Genomic DNA, 13,750 nt, shown 5'->3' on the forward strand with positions numbered 1-13,750 from the left:
GGAGTCGCGGCGGCATGATGGATGACAGCCTGCCGACTCGGAGCCGCAGGCGGCACGAGTTGGCCCTTGAGGCGCCACAATTTGCGCGCGAGAAGGGCCTCCTCGAGCCTTGGCGGACCCTTGGGTCAGCATGGAGGAGCATCTCTCTGCGGGCTGCGCGGTGTGGACAGGCCGGCGTCGGCCCGACGCCAGGGAGCAGCCGTCTGAGCTAAGATCTGCAATGCGTCCGTCTGCCTCTCCGACGTCGTCTGAGCTCGGAGCGGCAGTGTCGCTGTGGGGACGAGTCAGGGTCGAGGTGGCGTTCCATCCATGCGTGCACCTCTGCGGCAGCTACGTGCTGACAGCCAAGGCAGCCGTGCTGAATTTGAGGACGCGCATCGGGCCTACCCCACCCTCGACGCATGACGGGAGCAGCGGCGGCACGGAGCTGCGAATCTTGCCGAGCGCGGCACCGCCTCGACGCGGACAGGTCAAGGGAGCCAAGCTGGAAGCGACACCTGCTCGCTGCACCCTGCAGGCGCGGTATGCGGAAGAGCTGCGGCATGTCAGGCGGAGTGGCAGCGTGCAGCGGGAAGAGCGGCGTGGGCGAGCGGCGCACGCAGAGCATCGGGGCGTCTCGCCGAGTGCACACGCTTTTCCCACCCCAATCGCGTGACATGACGCTGTCAAGGGCCGCTGCGAGGGCAAGGCGGAGGCTCGGCAGCATACGCTGCATGCAGCATGCAGACAGCACCTAGTCGTGCCGAGGCATAATCCCTTCCACCGCGAGCGCGGGGAGACCCCGTGGGGCATGGCGCCGCGTGTTGCACGCACGGCGCCGCCACCGACCCCAGCACCCTGTCGCGTTTCCCTTGGCAGCGGCACGTCGGCAGCCGAGCAGCACGGCGGATCTCTCGCACAGCCCGCACACGATGCGCTCCCGCCTCCGCAGACGCAGGTCGCTCGCCAGCCTGCTCGGCGAGAATGCGGCGGAGTGGTGGGGCCCCAGGTCGTCGCATGCAGCACCAGTTTGTAGCGGACGGGCATCGACGGTGCTCGGCCCCATGGCGGGCGAACGGGGCGACAGAGAGACCCCGGACCGAGCAAGAGCGCGCGGAGAGGCCGCGTCGATTTGCCACCTCGCCTCGAGCGACATCGATCCCACCGCAGTCGCCGCGGCAGGCTGACGGTGGCGCCGCAGCTCTGGGAGCAAGCAGGCGAGGGCGCAAGGCGCTATTTCGCACGGCCATGTGCCACGCTGCGTAGCCTGGGCGCAGCGCCGTGCGGGGCTGGGTGCGACACCGCTCCACACCATCGAGGACGGCGGAGACGCGAGAGAGAGGAGCAGCAGTTCTGCGTCACGCGGACGCGTCGCTGCGCTCGGCTGCGAGAGGAGGCACTTCACCCGTCTTGCACGGCCCGCCGGCGCTTCGGCTCGGCCGGGCGCACCGTCGGCCCGCACGCCGCACCGCCCGCCGGCGGAGCCAGCGCACCGGGCAGCGGCCGAGTGTGCGGCACGGCGGGCGTGCGGCATCATCGCCGGGCAGGAGAGCAAGGCGGTGTCGGTGCCGCTCCCGCCGCCGCCGCCCTCACCGCCGCCGCGCGCCTGCTCTCATCACTGCGCGGCGCAGACTGCCATCCGCCGCCGCCGCCCTTCATTCCAGCTTTCTTTGCACGGCTCGACGGCGCCGGTGCGCTGCTTAGCGGTGCCTTATTGGAGTTCTCGGTGCGCTGAAAGACGAGTGCGAGAGGCGAGCGGAAGCAAAGAGGGAGCGGGAGCGGGCAGCAGGAGAGCTGGCGGCACCGCATGCCGCCGCACCCTCGACGGCGGCGTTTCCGCGAGTCGAGACTCAGCCTGCAGCAGCAGCAGGGCACAGCAGCGGCAGCGCAGCAGCATCTCAGCCGCGTCACTCCGCGTGACCTTGAGCGGCTGCGCAGCGGCGGAGAAGCCCTGTTTGCGTTAGCGCGCTCCACGACGGAGCGGCACGCGGCACGCCGCCGCGGCGACATGAGCGCAGCGCGCGCGCCAACTCGTACTCCGCCCCCAGAGAGCGGCGCTGCAATGCGACGCTGCCGTTGGACCCGCTGCGGCGGCGCTTTTGCACCGCCGACGAGGGCACAACACCAGCATGCAGCAGCAGCGCCTCCTCCAGGCACCGAGCTGCTCGCCTGAGGCCGCCGTAGCGCCGCGCTACGCAGGGCGTCAGGCGAGAGGAAAGAGAGAAGGTCGCGCGCGCGGACCGCCGTGGCGTGGCGCGCCATTCCATCACGGCCGGCCCCTCGAGGCGCGAGTTCTGCCGCAAAGTGCTGCGAAAGTGCCCATCGGGGAGATGACACAGAGGCAGCCGCCGCGGCAGCGCAGCACTTTGACGCAGCGGCCGATCAGCGGCGAGATCTGCCGCGTATAAGACGCGCACTCCCCCGCACCCTTCTCGCCCACCCCGCAACCACCCCGCAAACACACCCCGCACTCGCCACCACACAGCACACAAGCATGGCCGGCGACCGCATGCCCTCCGTCGAGGACAAGACGCCCAGCATCGAGGAGAAGCAGGCCACGTACGCGCACACGGCCGACGCCGAGACGGGCTACTCGGACAAGGAGCGTCCCGTCGACCTCACCAAGCCCAACGTCGAGGGCCGCCTGCGCAACCCGCTCAGCGGCGTGCCGCGCCAGACGCTGCTGCGCGATGTCGACGCCTTTGTTGCCGAGAAGGGCATCGAGGAGGAGCGCGAGCTCTTCCACAAGGCCGCCCTCGTCGCGCAGAGCCCGACGCGCTACAACGACCTCGACATGCTCGACGACGCCGACCGCAACATCCTCGAGCGCGAGCAGACGCACCGGTGAGTCAGTCAGGTCAGGCTCTGCACTGCGGCGGCTGACACGCCACACAGCTGGTCTCACCCTGTGACGCTCTACGTGACGATCCTCATCTGCTCCGTCGGTGCTGCCACGCAGGGCTGGGATCAGACGGGCTCCAACGGCGCCAACCTCTCGTTTCCCGCCGAGTTCTCGCTGGCCGGCACGGAGCGCGGCGAGTGGCTCGTTGGCGTGAGTAGAGGCGGTGTGCAGCGTTTTGGACCTAGTGGGCTAACATTCGGACCGCAGCTCATCAACGCCGCGCCGTACATCGCGTCGGCTGTGTTCGGCTGCTGGCTCTCGGACCCGCTCAACAACTTCTTCGGCCGCCGCGGCACCATCTTCATCACGGCACTCATCCTCATCGCCACGCCCATCGCCTCTGGCTTCACGCACTCGTGGCAGACGCTCTTCGTCGTGCGACTCATCCTCGGCATCGGCATGGGCGCCAAGGGCGCCACTGTCCCGATCTTCGCCGCCGAGAACAGCCCGACGACGATCCGCGGCGCACTCGTCATGAGCTGGCAGCTGTGGACAGCTTTCGGCGTGAGTTGCACAGCTCCACGCAGAAAGCGGAGCGCGCGCGCGCCAAAGTCTTGCGCTGACTTGACTCCTTGACAGATCTTCCTGGGCTTCTGCGCCAACGCCGCAGTCATCGACACCGGCGCAATCGCATGGAGACTGCAGCTGGGCTCGGCCTTCATCCCTGCCGTGCCGCTGGCCCTCGGCATCTTCTTCGTGCCCGAGTCGCCCCGCTGGCTGATGAAGAAGAACCGCTATCAGGAGGCGTACAAGTCGCTGTGCCGCCTGCGCTTCACTCGCCTGCAGGCTGCGCGCGATCTCTACTACATCCACGTCCAGCTCGAGGAGGAGAAGAAGATCATCCAGGGCGCCTCGTACATTCAGCGCTTCACCGAGCTCTTCACGATCCCGCGTGTGCGCCGCGCCACGCTCGCCGCCTCGACGGTCATGCTCGGCCAGCAGATGTGCGGCATCAACAGTGAGTGTGCTCTGTCTTTCGTCGTTGTTCTCACGCTCACACACACGCGCCAGTCATTGCATTCTACAGCTCGACCGTCTTCGTGCAGGCCGGCTCGACTGAACGCCAGGCGCTCTATGCCTCCATCGGCTTCGGCGCTGTCAACTTCGTCTTTGCCTTCCCCGCCCTCATCACCATCGACCGCTTTGGACGTCGTTCGCTCCTTCTGTTCGCCTTCCCGTTCATGGCCCTGACTCTGCTCGGCGCCGGCCTGTGCTTCCTGGCGCCCAACATGCCGAACCCGGACTACCCGGCGACCTCCGACCTCGCCGAGATCGCGACTAAGGGCAAGCTCGCAGGCATCGCCCTCTTCATCTACATCTTCACGGCCTTCTACAGCACGTCCGAGGGCCCCGTGCCCTTCACGCTCAGCGCCGAGGTCTTCCCGCTCGCGCAGCGCGAGCAGGGCATGTCCTGGGCCGTCGCAACGTGCCTCTTCTGGGCAGCCGTGCTTAGCATCACATTTCCAAGAATGTTATCGCAGATGATGCCCGTCGGCGCCTTCTGCTTCTACGCTGGCCTCAACGTCATCGCCCTCGTGCTCGTAAGTCGTCCCTTCCACACACGTCTTGCGCCGCGGTGCTGACCCATCGCGTACCGCAGATCTTCTTCTTTGTGCCCGAGACGGCCGGCCGCTCGCTCGAGGAGCTCGACCAGGTCTTCAACATGCCGACGGCGACGTTCGCTCGCCACCAGGTGCGCCACAGCCTGCCGTACTTCTTCAAGCGCTTCGTGTGCTTCAACAAGAACGCCAAGCCCGTGCCGCTCTACAAGACCGACGACGGCCAGGAGTTCCTCGGCTGAGCCGTGTCTCTTGCGACGCTCTGGCGCTCTCGCGTGTGCGCCGCTCGCTTCTCCGTCACGCGTCACTGGCCGCTCCTGTCTCTTGCGCCTCTGCTCCATACCCCTTCCGCTCCGCTCTCTTGTCTGCGGCTAGACTGTGCGGCACGCCGCTTCTGTCCCCGCCCCTTGTTCCCTGACGCGACGCTTCCAATGAAGATTGACAAGCTGATACATTAGTGAGGCACGAGAAGGAAGTAGTACAGGTAGCCGCGCTTCGCAGCGGGTGGGCGGGCCTCGTGCAGCAGCGAGGGCCCGTCGATGAGGAAACTTAGGAGCAGAGAGCGTGGGAAATAGAGACATGCGAGGCGGACGCGCGAGGCTACTCTACTTCGCGGCGGCGAGCTTGGCCTTGCTCGCCTCGACGAGCTCGGCTGCGGCGTCCTGGAAGGCCTTGCATATCTCGCGAGGCAGGCGCTGCAGCGACGGCACGTCGTCGCACGAGACGGCGAGCGAGAACTCGTCGGCGTACGAGATCATGCCGATGCTCAGCGTCGACTTGCCCGGCGAGCTCGGCGGCAGCACGTGGTAGGAGAAGGCCTCGTGCTCGCCGAACTTGACGGGCTTCGGCGGGCCGGGCACATTTGTCGCCACGCTGTACTCGCGATAGGTGCGCTCGAAGAACCACTGCCAGCCGAGCCAATTCGGCAGGAAGAGGGCACGGTGCTTCGAGACCCAACCGAAGGACGTGTACCAGATGTTCGGCCAGTGCGAGCGCTTGATGCGCCCCATCTCGCGATTCACCTGCTCGAGCTGCTTCTCGAAGGGCACGTCCTTCGGATCGTGGAAGGCGAACCAGGCAATTGCACCGGTCGTAAAGTTCGAAAGCTCCCAGTTGCCCGGCGGGCGCTTGGAGATCGGCACAAAGATGGCCGTGCGCTTGTCCTTGATGGGGCCGTTCTCGGTGCGCTCGGCGGCCAGACGCAGCGCACGCGAAAGGATGGCGCAGGCCACGTCGTTGAGGCTGAGGTTGAGCTGCTTGTCGGGGTTCGAGAAGGCCTTGCGCACGAGCTTGATGTTGTCCATCGTGATGCCCTCGCTGTGGTGGTAGAGGCGGCCCGGCGCACGCGGCTTCTCCGGGTACTCGAACGCCTTGCGTGGCCGAGTCCAGAGGCCGCGGGCCGTGTGGAAGCCGTGCTTCGTCGTGCCCCAAAGCGTCGGCTTGATGTTGCGCTGGCCGGGCTTCTTCTGCTCGCCGCTGTTCGTCTTGCGGTCGAACTGCGCCTGGATGTCGGCGACGGGCCGGTCGCTGGCGAGCGAGCCGAGCGCCGTGTGGTACGACATGATCATGCCCTGTCCGTCCGACACGGCGTGGTGCACCTTGACGATGAGGGCACTCTGTGCGCCCTCGGCCGTGTTGAGGCCACGCACGGCCAGCGCCTCCCACAGCGGCTTGCTGTAGTCAAAGTGCCGCGAGAGAAACTTGCCAGCGACGGCAAAGAGCGCCGCCTCGTCGCCGCCGTCGGGGCACTGCTCTACGATCTCGATGTTGTCGCGCACGTGGAAGTCATCCGCGTACACCCAGCGTGCCGGCCGGAAGAGGCTGCCGGCCTTGATGCTGTGCGAGAAGCGCGTGCGCCTGCCACGCCGGTCCTCCTCGGTGATGTTGCGCTTCGGAGGCGCCTCGCCCTTGCGCTCGGCGGAACGGCGAGCCTTCTCCTCACGGCCGGCACGCCGCGGGTCGAGCTCGACGCGGTAGCCAAACTTCGGGTAGCTCGTGGCCAGCCGCTCAAAGAAGCGGTAGATGGTGTCGTCGTCGAGCGCGGTGCGGAAGAGGTACATGGAGTAGCACACCGTCGAGTACCGGTCGTTCTCCATCAGCAGCGCGAGATTGTCGATGCCAGTCACTGCGGCCGGTCAGCACTTGCGCGAGGGGCCAGACATGGCGCGACTCACGGGGGTAGACACGGCCTTTCTTGTCCAGATTCGGCGCTGCGGAAGATCCAGACTTCTCAGTCTTCGGCTCGTGCGCAGCCGCAAGCGTCTGGTGATCGTCGCTCTGCTGGCGGGCTGCCGGTGCAACTGCCGGCTTTGGCTTCTCAGACTCGACGGGCGCCTGCGACACAGGCCGTGACTTGGCAGCAGGCTTCTCGCGAGGTGCGGCGTGGGCAGCAGGCTTCTCGCTGGGCGCAGACTGGCCCTGCTGCTTGGCGAGCTGGGCACGCAGCGCAGCGCCCTGCTCGGCGGCGCTGCCGCGTGTGTGTGTCGGCTTGCTAGGCATTACGAGAAACGGCGCTGTGGCTCAGCGTGTCCGTGTGCGGAGGGTGTGCGCGAGGCGCTCGGCGACGAGGCGGCGCTGTGGCTGTTGAGCTCAGGATGCGAGGCGAGGTAGGCACGCTTAACGTCTTCAGACGTGCGTGGGCTGCCGACCGGCTCGTGCTCGTAGCGGGCACAGGCGGCGGCCGAGGTGGTGGGCTGGTGGTAGTGGCGCACACGCGTCGAGGTGACGGGAGCGTGCTTGTCGGCGGGGTGCGGCTTGGGCTGCTCGGCAGACGGAGAGGAGCGCGACTTGCTGCCGAAGATGGGGAGCGAGGAGAAGAGGCCCATGAGGCGGGGCGATGTGCGAAAGTCGGATGCTGGGACGCGAGACGGGTGCTAAATAAGAGCTGGGGCGCGAGACAGGTGGCTGGCTTGGCAGTGCAGGCGCGGAGATGAAAGCGGAAAGCATGGAAGCGGACATCGCTCGACGGCCCGGCGCTTTTGTGGGTCCAGCGAGCGTCAGCGAGCATCACACAGCAGATACTGCGCAGCCAGACGCTCTCAGGCAGCGGCACGCGGGTCCAGCGGTGCAAGATGCGAGCGCAGCGCAGCGGCCGCGGATGAGCAGGCGAGTCGGCTGACGCCTCCACCTCGGCCCAGATCGCGTGCCCGCGCAGGTCCGCTGCCTCTCCTCGGCTCCCTTTCCGCTGCGCTGCACGGCGATGCGCGATGGCGATCTTGCCCTCGAAATCTTGCGGCAGAAGGCCGCAGGGCCGCAGGCGCAGCAGCGCAGCGCGGCACGTTCTGCAGCGAGTCGCCGCGACGTGCGCCACACGCCGCGGCACTCGACGCGCTGAAAGCGCCGCGCCGCCGATCATCCGGCGCGCGCCTCGCTGCCGATGCGGCACCACGTTCCGGCTGCCGGCTCGCGTGCTGGCCGGGCAAGTTTTCGCCTCCTCTCCCTGCTCTCCTTGCTGCGCATGACGAGCTTGCGATAGCACGGCTCGCGGCGGCGGCCGCGCACCTGCAAAGCCAACGGCTCTGGCATATCGCGACCGCGGCTGAGCGCAGCGCACGCACGTGGTGGCGCTGCACAGGGGGCGAGGACGCTGCCACGTCGCCTCGAAAGGCACTCGTATCTCTCACGAGCGCGCTGCCGTCAAGCCATTCCGACGGGCATGCGCATCGGCAACGATGCGCAGCTCCGGCGCAGGTCCAGCTCGAGTCAGCGCACCGATGCTCGCCGAAGCTTCGGCGCACAAAGCTGTACCGCGGCAGAAGGTGGAGCGCGACGCAGCAAACTCCGGGTCAGCCGCAGTGAGGACCCTGTCCTCGGCGCAACGGAGAACAGGCCGCCTGCCTCGGCCACGCAAAACGTGCCGCTGCGCCGGTGCGCGTGCCTCGGCGTGGCGCTGGCGCCCTCGTGCTGGTGACGTTGCACGGCTGATCGCCGAGGCAGACCCTGGAGCACGCACGCCACGCTGCCCTGGGCTCATCGGTGCGCACTCGCTTGCACTCGCTCATTCGCTAGCACGCGCCTGCGAGAGACGGAAGATACATTCGCACGGAGGTTCGAGAAGACATAGGTCGGACGACTGCAGCGCGCTCGGATGTCGCGATGCTTGGGCGACAGCAAGACGGGCTTGTGGCAACGAAGAGGCGGAGCTGCAGAACGGAACTGACATGGCGTCGGAGAATCGGGAACCGTGTAGAGAGAGAGCCTAGACATGAGAGGGCGATCGCGTCGGGCGAGCAGTTTGAGGTAGCGCTGGACTCGCCAGTATTTCTTACTCGTGGGTGCCCATGCGGGCCCTGGCACGTGAAGGACTCCGGAGGAGCTAATCGGAATCAGAAGAGGAGTCCGAGTAATCCGCGCTCACAGACGTGTTGCATCCCGGGGCGTCGCATCGGAGCTTTCCGTAAAGCTCTGAACTCCCATAACTAGGGAGAAGGAATGTCGGCTGCCCCTCGTGGCACGCCATCATCCACTCGCCGTTGGGAGCCACGTCCGAGATGTGAAGGCGAGAGAAGTAGTGGGGTGAAATGTGCAGATCCAAGTCATTGTCTGGCATGTCGATCGGAGCGGCATCGGGGAAGTGTGACGGTGACCACAAATATGCAATGCAGCAGAGGTTGGCGTTGGCGGGGACGCTGAATCCTAGATGCTGTATGTACGCGCGGCGAGCGGCTGTCATCACGTCAGCGCCTTGAAGATTGTCGAGCTCGCTATGTCTTGTGTCGGTGAAAGCAGCGTTGAGCCGCATGCGGAGATGCAGAAGTAACTGCTGGAACAGACGCTCTTGACCGGTCGGAGGTCTGACCACCAGCTCGCGCCACGCAATTCGCACAATCCACATTCGAAACGGAGCATGGAGCTCGTACAGCGCCATGAGCTCCCTTCCCCTGCGCCGCTCGTGATGAGTGGTCAGGTATCGGCCATCCGATGAGGGAGCAGGATACGTGTGCCACCATTCTCCGTCATCCTCCGGGTCAGCGATGACGGGAACCGATGTCAGAGCCCACGCCGGGTCGGACAGGCTCCAAATCTGGGCAATGTTTGGACGTCGGCTCAAAACAGCAAGCTGACCGTCATTCGACAAATTGAGGTTCGCCAGACCCTTCCCTGCGGCGACGTGGAAATGCGAGAAGCTCTTGCTCTGCACCAGATTGCCAGTGTCGAGGTCCCAATGCTGAACAGTCCTTGGCGCGATCTGCAAGCTTCGCTCTGCCGACGGGCGCGTCATGACGCGCCGAGGAGAAGGACTGGTGCTCAAATTCTCAGCGGGTGAGCCGATGAGGAGCAGAGTCGACGAAAGGCTTGCGCTGGCAAAATGCCATACGTCTTCAAATGTTTCGACAATCGCCGGCTTCCGGCGCTTCAGAAGGTCTACATCGTAGACAACAAGTTGTTGGCGGCTATACTTCCGCAGCAGAAGGTGCTTGTGGTCATTTGCAAAAGGCAGCTCCCGTTCTCCCTCATAGATCGGGCGACTCAGGTCGTTCAGGTGCCATATCTGCTAGGAATTTTCCCCGTTGCGCGTATCCTTTCGCAGCACCAAGAGGTCGTGCTCATCAACGAGCTCAATGAAGAGGTACTTTTGTTCCGGATGGTGCACGGTTCGGCCGCGCAACTGGGAGAAGGTGACGTACGACCTCGAATACACGTTCCAGAGGCACCAACCGCCGCCCTCCAAGACGAAGGCGACGTAACGACCGCTCTCGCCGAGACTCGGAAGAGATTCACCGTGATAGGCGGGGGAAACAGTACCCGGTAGCTTGATGTCAGACGGTGTGCTGTCCTTGCGGAGCAAGCGAATCTTTGTCTGGATCACGAAGAGCTCCCAGAGCGGTTCGGTGTCACTGCGTTCCCATGCGCGGACAGTGCATGACGCCGGCGACGCAACCCTGCGTCGCAGCAGGGTTGGGTCGTGTGCAAGCTGCCAAACTGCGCGACTGACGTAAGAGAGACGCAGGTAGTTGTCGTCGTCCAGCTGGCTGGCAATGAGCGCAAGGATCTCAGTGGGCAGCCGGCCGAACGGACTCGCTGCGAGGCCGACGTGCTGCGTCGTCAAATCGTGTCGAGTGCCGGGCGCGAGTGACATCATAAGAGCAGCGTGATGTTTGGGATATGAAGAGTAGTTTATGATGGTCTCCGACAATGAAGTGGCGACGAGGGAGGTGATGGGAGTGGCTTGATGAGGTGCGGCGCGGCGGCGGCGGCACATGGGGCTCCTCCCTCGCGCGCTCGGGCCGCCGTGCGAACCCCACAGGGGGAGTGTCGGAATAGTCTAGAGAGCCTTGCTCTCTCGTCATTTAGGGGCTGATCCGCTCAACGAGTGCGCCCTCATACGTGAAGCAAGTTGCGTGTGGCTCCGCATCGCAGGGCCGCGATGGCCTTGTCCGACACGTGTGTGCGTCCGCAGCGTATTGCGCAGAGGGTGCCCGCAGGTGGACTTCGCGCACGCGAGCGCCAGAAGTCATGCTCTCGACACCATCACTGGGGTTCGCTAGCAATATCGAGCCTCAAATCTGAGCCCCTCGCATCATCTCTTTTCAGTGCCGGACCTCAGAGTATGTGAGGGCCGGCGCATGCTCCGCACGCGCGTCGGCGCCTTGCGCCTTGACCAGGGAGCGGGCATCCGCGCCAAGCTCTTACGAGTGTCAGTGTGGAGGTGCGAAGTGAACACCAAGCAGCGAGCTGGCGTCGCTCTACTAGACGTTCGGGCGTGTCATGCTCCACGAGGCACAAAGGCGAAGAGACAAGGCATTGAGGCGACGCGCAGGCGCAGTGACGCGCTTCCCGTCCTGCGTTTCGCACAACGTGACTTCAAAGGAGAAAGGGAGCGCTCCAGCCTTTGTATGCGAAAGAGAGGAGACAAGATCAAAAAGCTCCGCTTCTCCTCGCCTGGCATCCGGTCTCGTGAGGCCATGCAAGCCTCGCTATGCCATCCACCTCTCGCGCGAGACGGAGAGGCGCGGCCACCTCGGAGACCGAGCGAGCGCACGGCCGAGACTGCGGAGCTTCGCGGGACAGCAGCGGGTCTGTGTCGACGCTGCGGATGGCCTGAGGCCGCTCATCCCTTGAGCGGCTGGCTGTGCTCTTGCCTGGCTGCCCTTTCTTCCAGCCGGCGCCGCGCAGGGCTGATGCGGCGAGGCTGTGCGGTGCTACGGCGCGCCCACGCTAGACGCGACTCCGCAAGCGACGCGCTCGAGCAAGCGGAGACGCGCGCAGCAACGGCCGGCGCAGCAACGACGCAGAGCGTAGCATCCAGCGCCAGTTTTCAGAGAGGAGAGCAGCTTCAGCACATCAGCTCAGGGCATCCACGAGCAGCACGGCTTCCGAAGGGGTGCGGATGGATGTCACGGCGGCGTCCCGCGCGGCCAGCGCTTGCGCGGCGCGTGTCCCAATGCGGCAGGCGCCGTTGTGCCGCTCCGATTAGAGCTCGGCGCGAGTGTGCTGCAATACAGCCGGGCTGCCTCGAGTAGCAACAGCGCCGCCGCAGCTTGTACACGGGCGGGCTGCGTTGTATGCACGGGAGCGGCGCCGACTACACACTGCTGCGCTGCGTTGTAGTGCACGGGAGCCGCACTTGTAGCGCGGCGCGGCGTGGATGCACCTGGACGACACGGCTGCCTCGCCTCAGGGGGCACCTCGGCGCTGAGCATGCTTCCCGAGGGATGCCCGCTCAGGTGCTCTGCCTTGCCGCGGACCTGAGCTGAGGGATCTTTGCGAGAGTCGAAGCATTCAGCCTCGTCGGCGTGAGCAGCGCTGGCGTCGCGCTGGTCGAGGCGATACTGCTCGACTGCTCGCCGGATGCCATCCGCCAGGGCAGCCTTGAGCCCGCGCTGCTCGGCAGCCTTTGTCCAGCCTCGCAGCAACTCTCTCCGATCCTCGCAACTCTCCTGGACTCTGTCCCACCAGCGCATCCACACTGGCCGAGTGCCCGGTGCATCCACTCTTGTCCACGCTTGTCCAGCTCACGCCGACTCGGCGCAAGTCTCGTCGACTCGTCCGCTGCTACTGGCGCTTGCCCTCCGTTGTTCGGCCGCCTTGTCATGCTCTGACGCTCTACTTAAATCTGCTCGACTTCTGCGCATCCGCATGCTGCCTCGGCCCCAGTGCCCGCCGGTCGCCGCTTGTCCAGGAGCTCCGCATCCTCGCCGACTCGCTGGCAATCCGCCTGGTCCTTGCCAGACTCGCGCAACTCTCGTCGACTCTTGGACATCGACGCATCCACACGGCTCATGTGCCCGGTCTTTGAGAGCTGCACTGATTTGCGAGCGAGTCCTCGGAGCGCTCAAAAGGCGTTGCCATCCGCTGCGACCCTCCGGACCCCACGCATCCGCACCTCTCTGCCAGTCGAGCTCCTCTTTACCAACTTCTCTCCTCTTCCTATAACCTCATCATGGCTCCGCACGGCAACCTCGGACGCGTCGAGTGGCTCTCGCACATCAACTCGCAGCTCGCCGACGCCCGCCGCCTCATCGCCGCCGGCGACGCCCGGGTCATGCGCGTGGCACACTTCGGCGCCGCGCCCGGCAGCAACCCGCTGACGATGTACCAGCTCGTCGACCGCGCCGGGCGCAACGCCTGGATCGTCAACATCCTCGGGCCGCACGAGGCTCTGCCGGCGCCCAGCAACGTCGTGCCCGTCACTGCCGCCGGCAAGCGCAAGGCGCGCTGCGACGACATGGACGACGGCGAGGACGACGCCGAGCCGGCGCCGCGCGCCGTGCGTGCACGCCGCGCAACCGTCAAGCAGGAGCGGCCAGCCACGCCCGAGGCCACGTCGGACGACGACGACGACATGGCCACGGCCTCGTGCATCGCCTCCGTCGCCGGCCCAAGTCAGACGCTCCCGCTCGCCTCGTCGCGCCCGCCGCGCCAGCTGCATCGGCCAAAGGACATGCTCGCCCGCTCCGACGCCGCACCCGCCTCCAACGCCGAGCCGCGCCACTTTGGCTACCCCGCCACGGCCGCCACCACCTCTCGCGCCTCGTCGCCCGCCGCATCCGACGCCTCGCTCGCCACGCTCCGGCCGCCGCACCACCACTCCTCCGCCTCGCCGGTGCACGAGTGGCTCGAGCGCGCGTCGGGCGTCGCGCACATCGGCCTCGACGCCGAGCCCATGCAGCTGTGACCGTCTCTTCCTGTACTTTATGACCTCGCCACGCCCGCCATGATGCAATGCCACGCCCGCCTCGTCCTCTCACCTTGTGATGCGCCGTGTGATCCGCCTGAGCAGTGGCCTGTCTGACGGGACACGCTCGACGCGTCTCACCGTGGGCAGCAGCGCGGCCTTCCCTGATCCAATCTCTGATCACTCAGCGCC

At 66.0% G+C, this 13,750-nt stretch overlaps 5 protein-coding genes across 5 annotated transcripts; 3 read left to right on the forward strand and 2 right to left on the reverse strand.

Moving 5' to 3' along the window:
• Positions 1-174: 174 nt before the first annotated feature.
• Positions 175-1,430, reverse strand: FA09DRAFT_29319 (hypothetical protein). The gene has a single exon (XM_025740040.1). The coding sequence runs from the start codon at positions 1,024-1,026 to the stop codon at positions 331-333; it is 696 nt and encodes a 231-aa protein (XP_025598132.1). The 5' UTR covers positions 1,027-1,430; the 3' UTR covers positions 175-330.
• An 827-nt stretch (positions 1,431-2,257) lies between these two features.
• FA09DRAFT_330009 (hypothetical protein) lies at positions 2,258-4,824 on the forward strand. The gene is made up of 6 exons (XM_025742431.1): positions 2,258-2,823; positions 2,875-3,031; positions 3,089-3,385; positions 3,461-3,839; positions 3,893-4,422; positions 4,482-4,824. The coding sequence occupies exons 1-6, from the start codon at positions 2,474-2,476 to the stop codon at positions 4,680-4,682; spliced, it is 1,914 nt and encodes a 637-aa protein (XP_025598133.1). The 5' UTR covers positions 2,258-2,473; the 3' UTR covers positions 4,683-4,824.
• A 53-nt stretch (positions 4,825-4,877) lies between these two features.
• On the reverse strand, positions 4,878-7,424 carry FA09DRAFT_330010 (hypothetical protein). Its single transcript, XM_025742432.1, has 2 exons — positions 6,615-7,424; positions 4,878-6,565 (listed from the first exon to the last, which is right to left on the reverse strand). The coding sequence occupies exons 1-2, from the start codon at positions 6,937-6,939 to the stop codon at positions 5,046-5,048; spliced, it is 1,845 nt and encodes a 614-aa protein (XP_025598134.1). The 5' UTR covers positions 6,940-7,424; the 3' UTR covers positions 4,878-5,045.
• A 397-nt stretch (positions 7,425-7,821) lies between these two features.
• FA09DRAFT_29433 (hypothetical protein) lies at positions 7,822-8,698 on the forward strand. The gene has a single exon (XM_025740074.1). The coding sequence runs from the start codon at positions 8,112-8,114 to the stop codon at positions 8,640-8,642; it is 531 nt and encodes a 176-aa protein (XP_025598135.1). The 5' UTR covers positions 7,822-8,111; the 3' UTR covers positions 8,643-8,698.
• Positions 8,699-12,823: 4,125 nt separating this feature from the next.
• FA09DRAFT_338832 (hypothetical protein) lies at positions 12,824-13,558 on the forward strand (the record flags this gene model as incomplete). The annotated part of the gene is made up of 1 exon (XM_025744149.1): positions 12,824-13,558. One exon carries the CDS (start codon positions 12,824-12,826, stop codon positions 13,556-13,558), a length of 735 nt encoding a protein of 244 aa, XP_025598136.1.
• Between the last annotated feature and the right edge of the window lie 192 nt (positions 13,559-13,750).

The sequence above is a fragment of the Tilletiopsis washingtonensis genome (assembly GCF_003144115.1).
Source record: "Tilletiopsis washingtonensis strain MCA 4186 unplaced genomic scaffold FA09scaffold_11, whole genome shotgun sequence".
NCBI classification, from domain to species: Eukaryota; Fungi; Basidiomycota; class Exobasidiomycetes; order Entylomatales; genus Tilletiopsis; species Tilletiopsis washingtonensis.

Coding starts and splice junctions, on each gene's coding strand:
- FA09DRAFT_29319 (XM_025740040.1), bottom strand. CDS start 1,026: ATGCCCGTCCGCTACAAACTGGTGCTGCATGCGACGACCTGGGGCCCC.
- FA09DRAFT_330009 (XM_025742431.1), top strand. CDS start 2,474: ATGGCCGGCGACCGCATGCCCTCCGTCGAGGACAAGACGCCCAGCATC. Junction 3,386..3,460: donor AGCTGTGGACAGCTTTCGGC/GTGAGTTGCACA, acceptor ACTCCTTGACAG/ATCTTCCTGGGCTTCTGCGC. Junction 4,423..4,481: donor ACGTCATCGCCCTCGTGCTC/GTAAGTCGTCCC, acceptor CGCGTACCGCAG/ATCTTCTTCTTTGTGCCCGA.
- FA09DRAFT_330010 (XM_025742432.1), bottom strand. CDS start 6,939: ATGCCTAGCAAGCCGACACACACACGCGGCAGCGCCGCCGAGCAGGGC. Junction 6,566..6,614: donor GAAAGGCCGTGTCTACCCCC/GTGAGTCGCGCC, acceptor GACCGGCCGCAG/TGACTGGCATCGACAATCTC.
- FA09DRAFT_29433 (XM_025740074.1), top strand. CDS start 8,112: ATGCGCAGCTCCGGCGCAGGTCCAGCTCGAGTCAGCGCACCGATGCTC.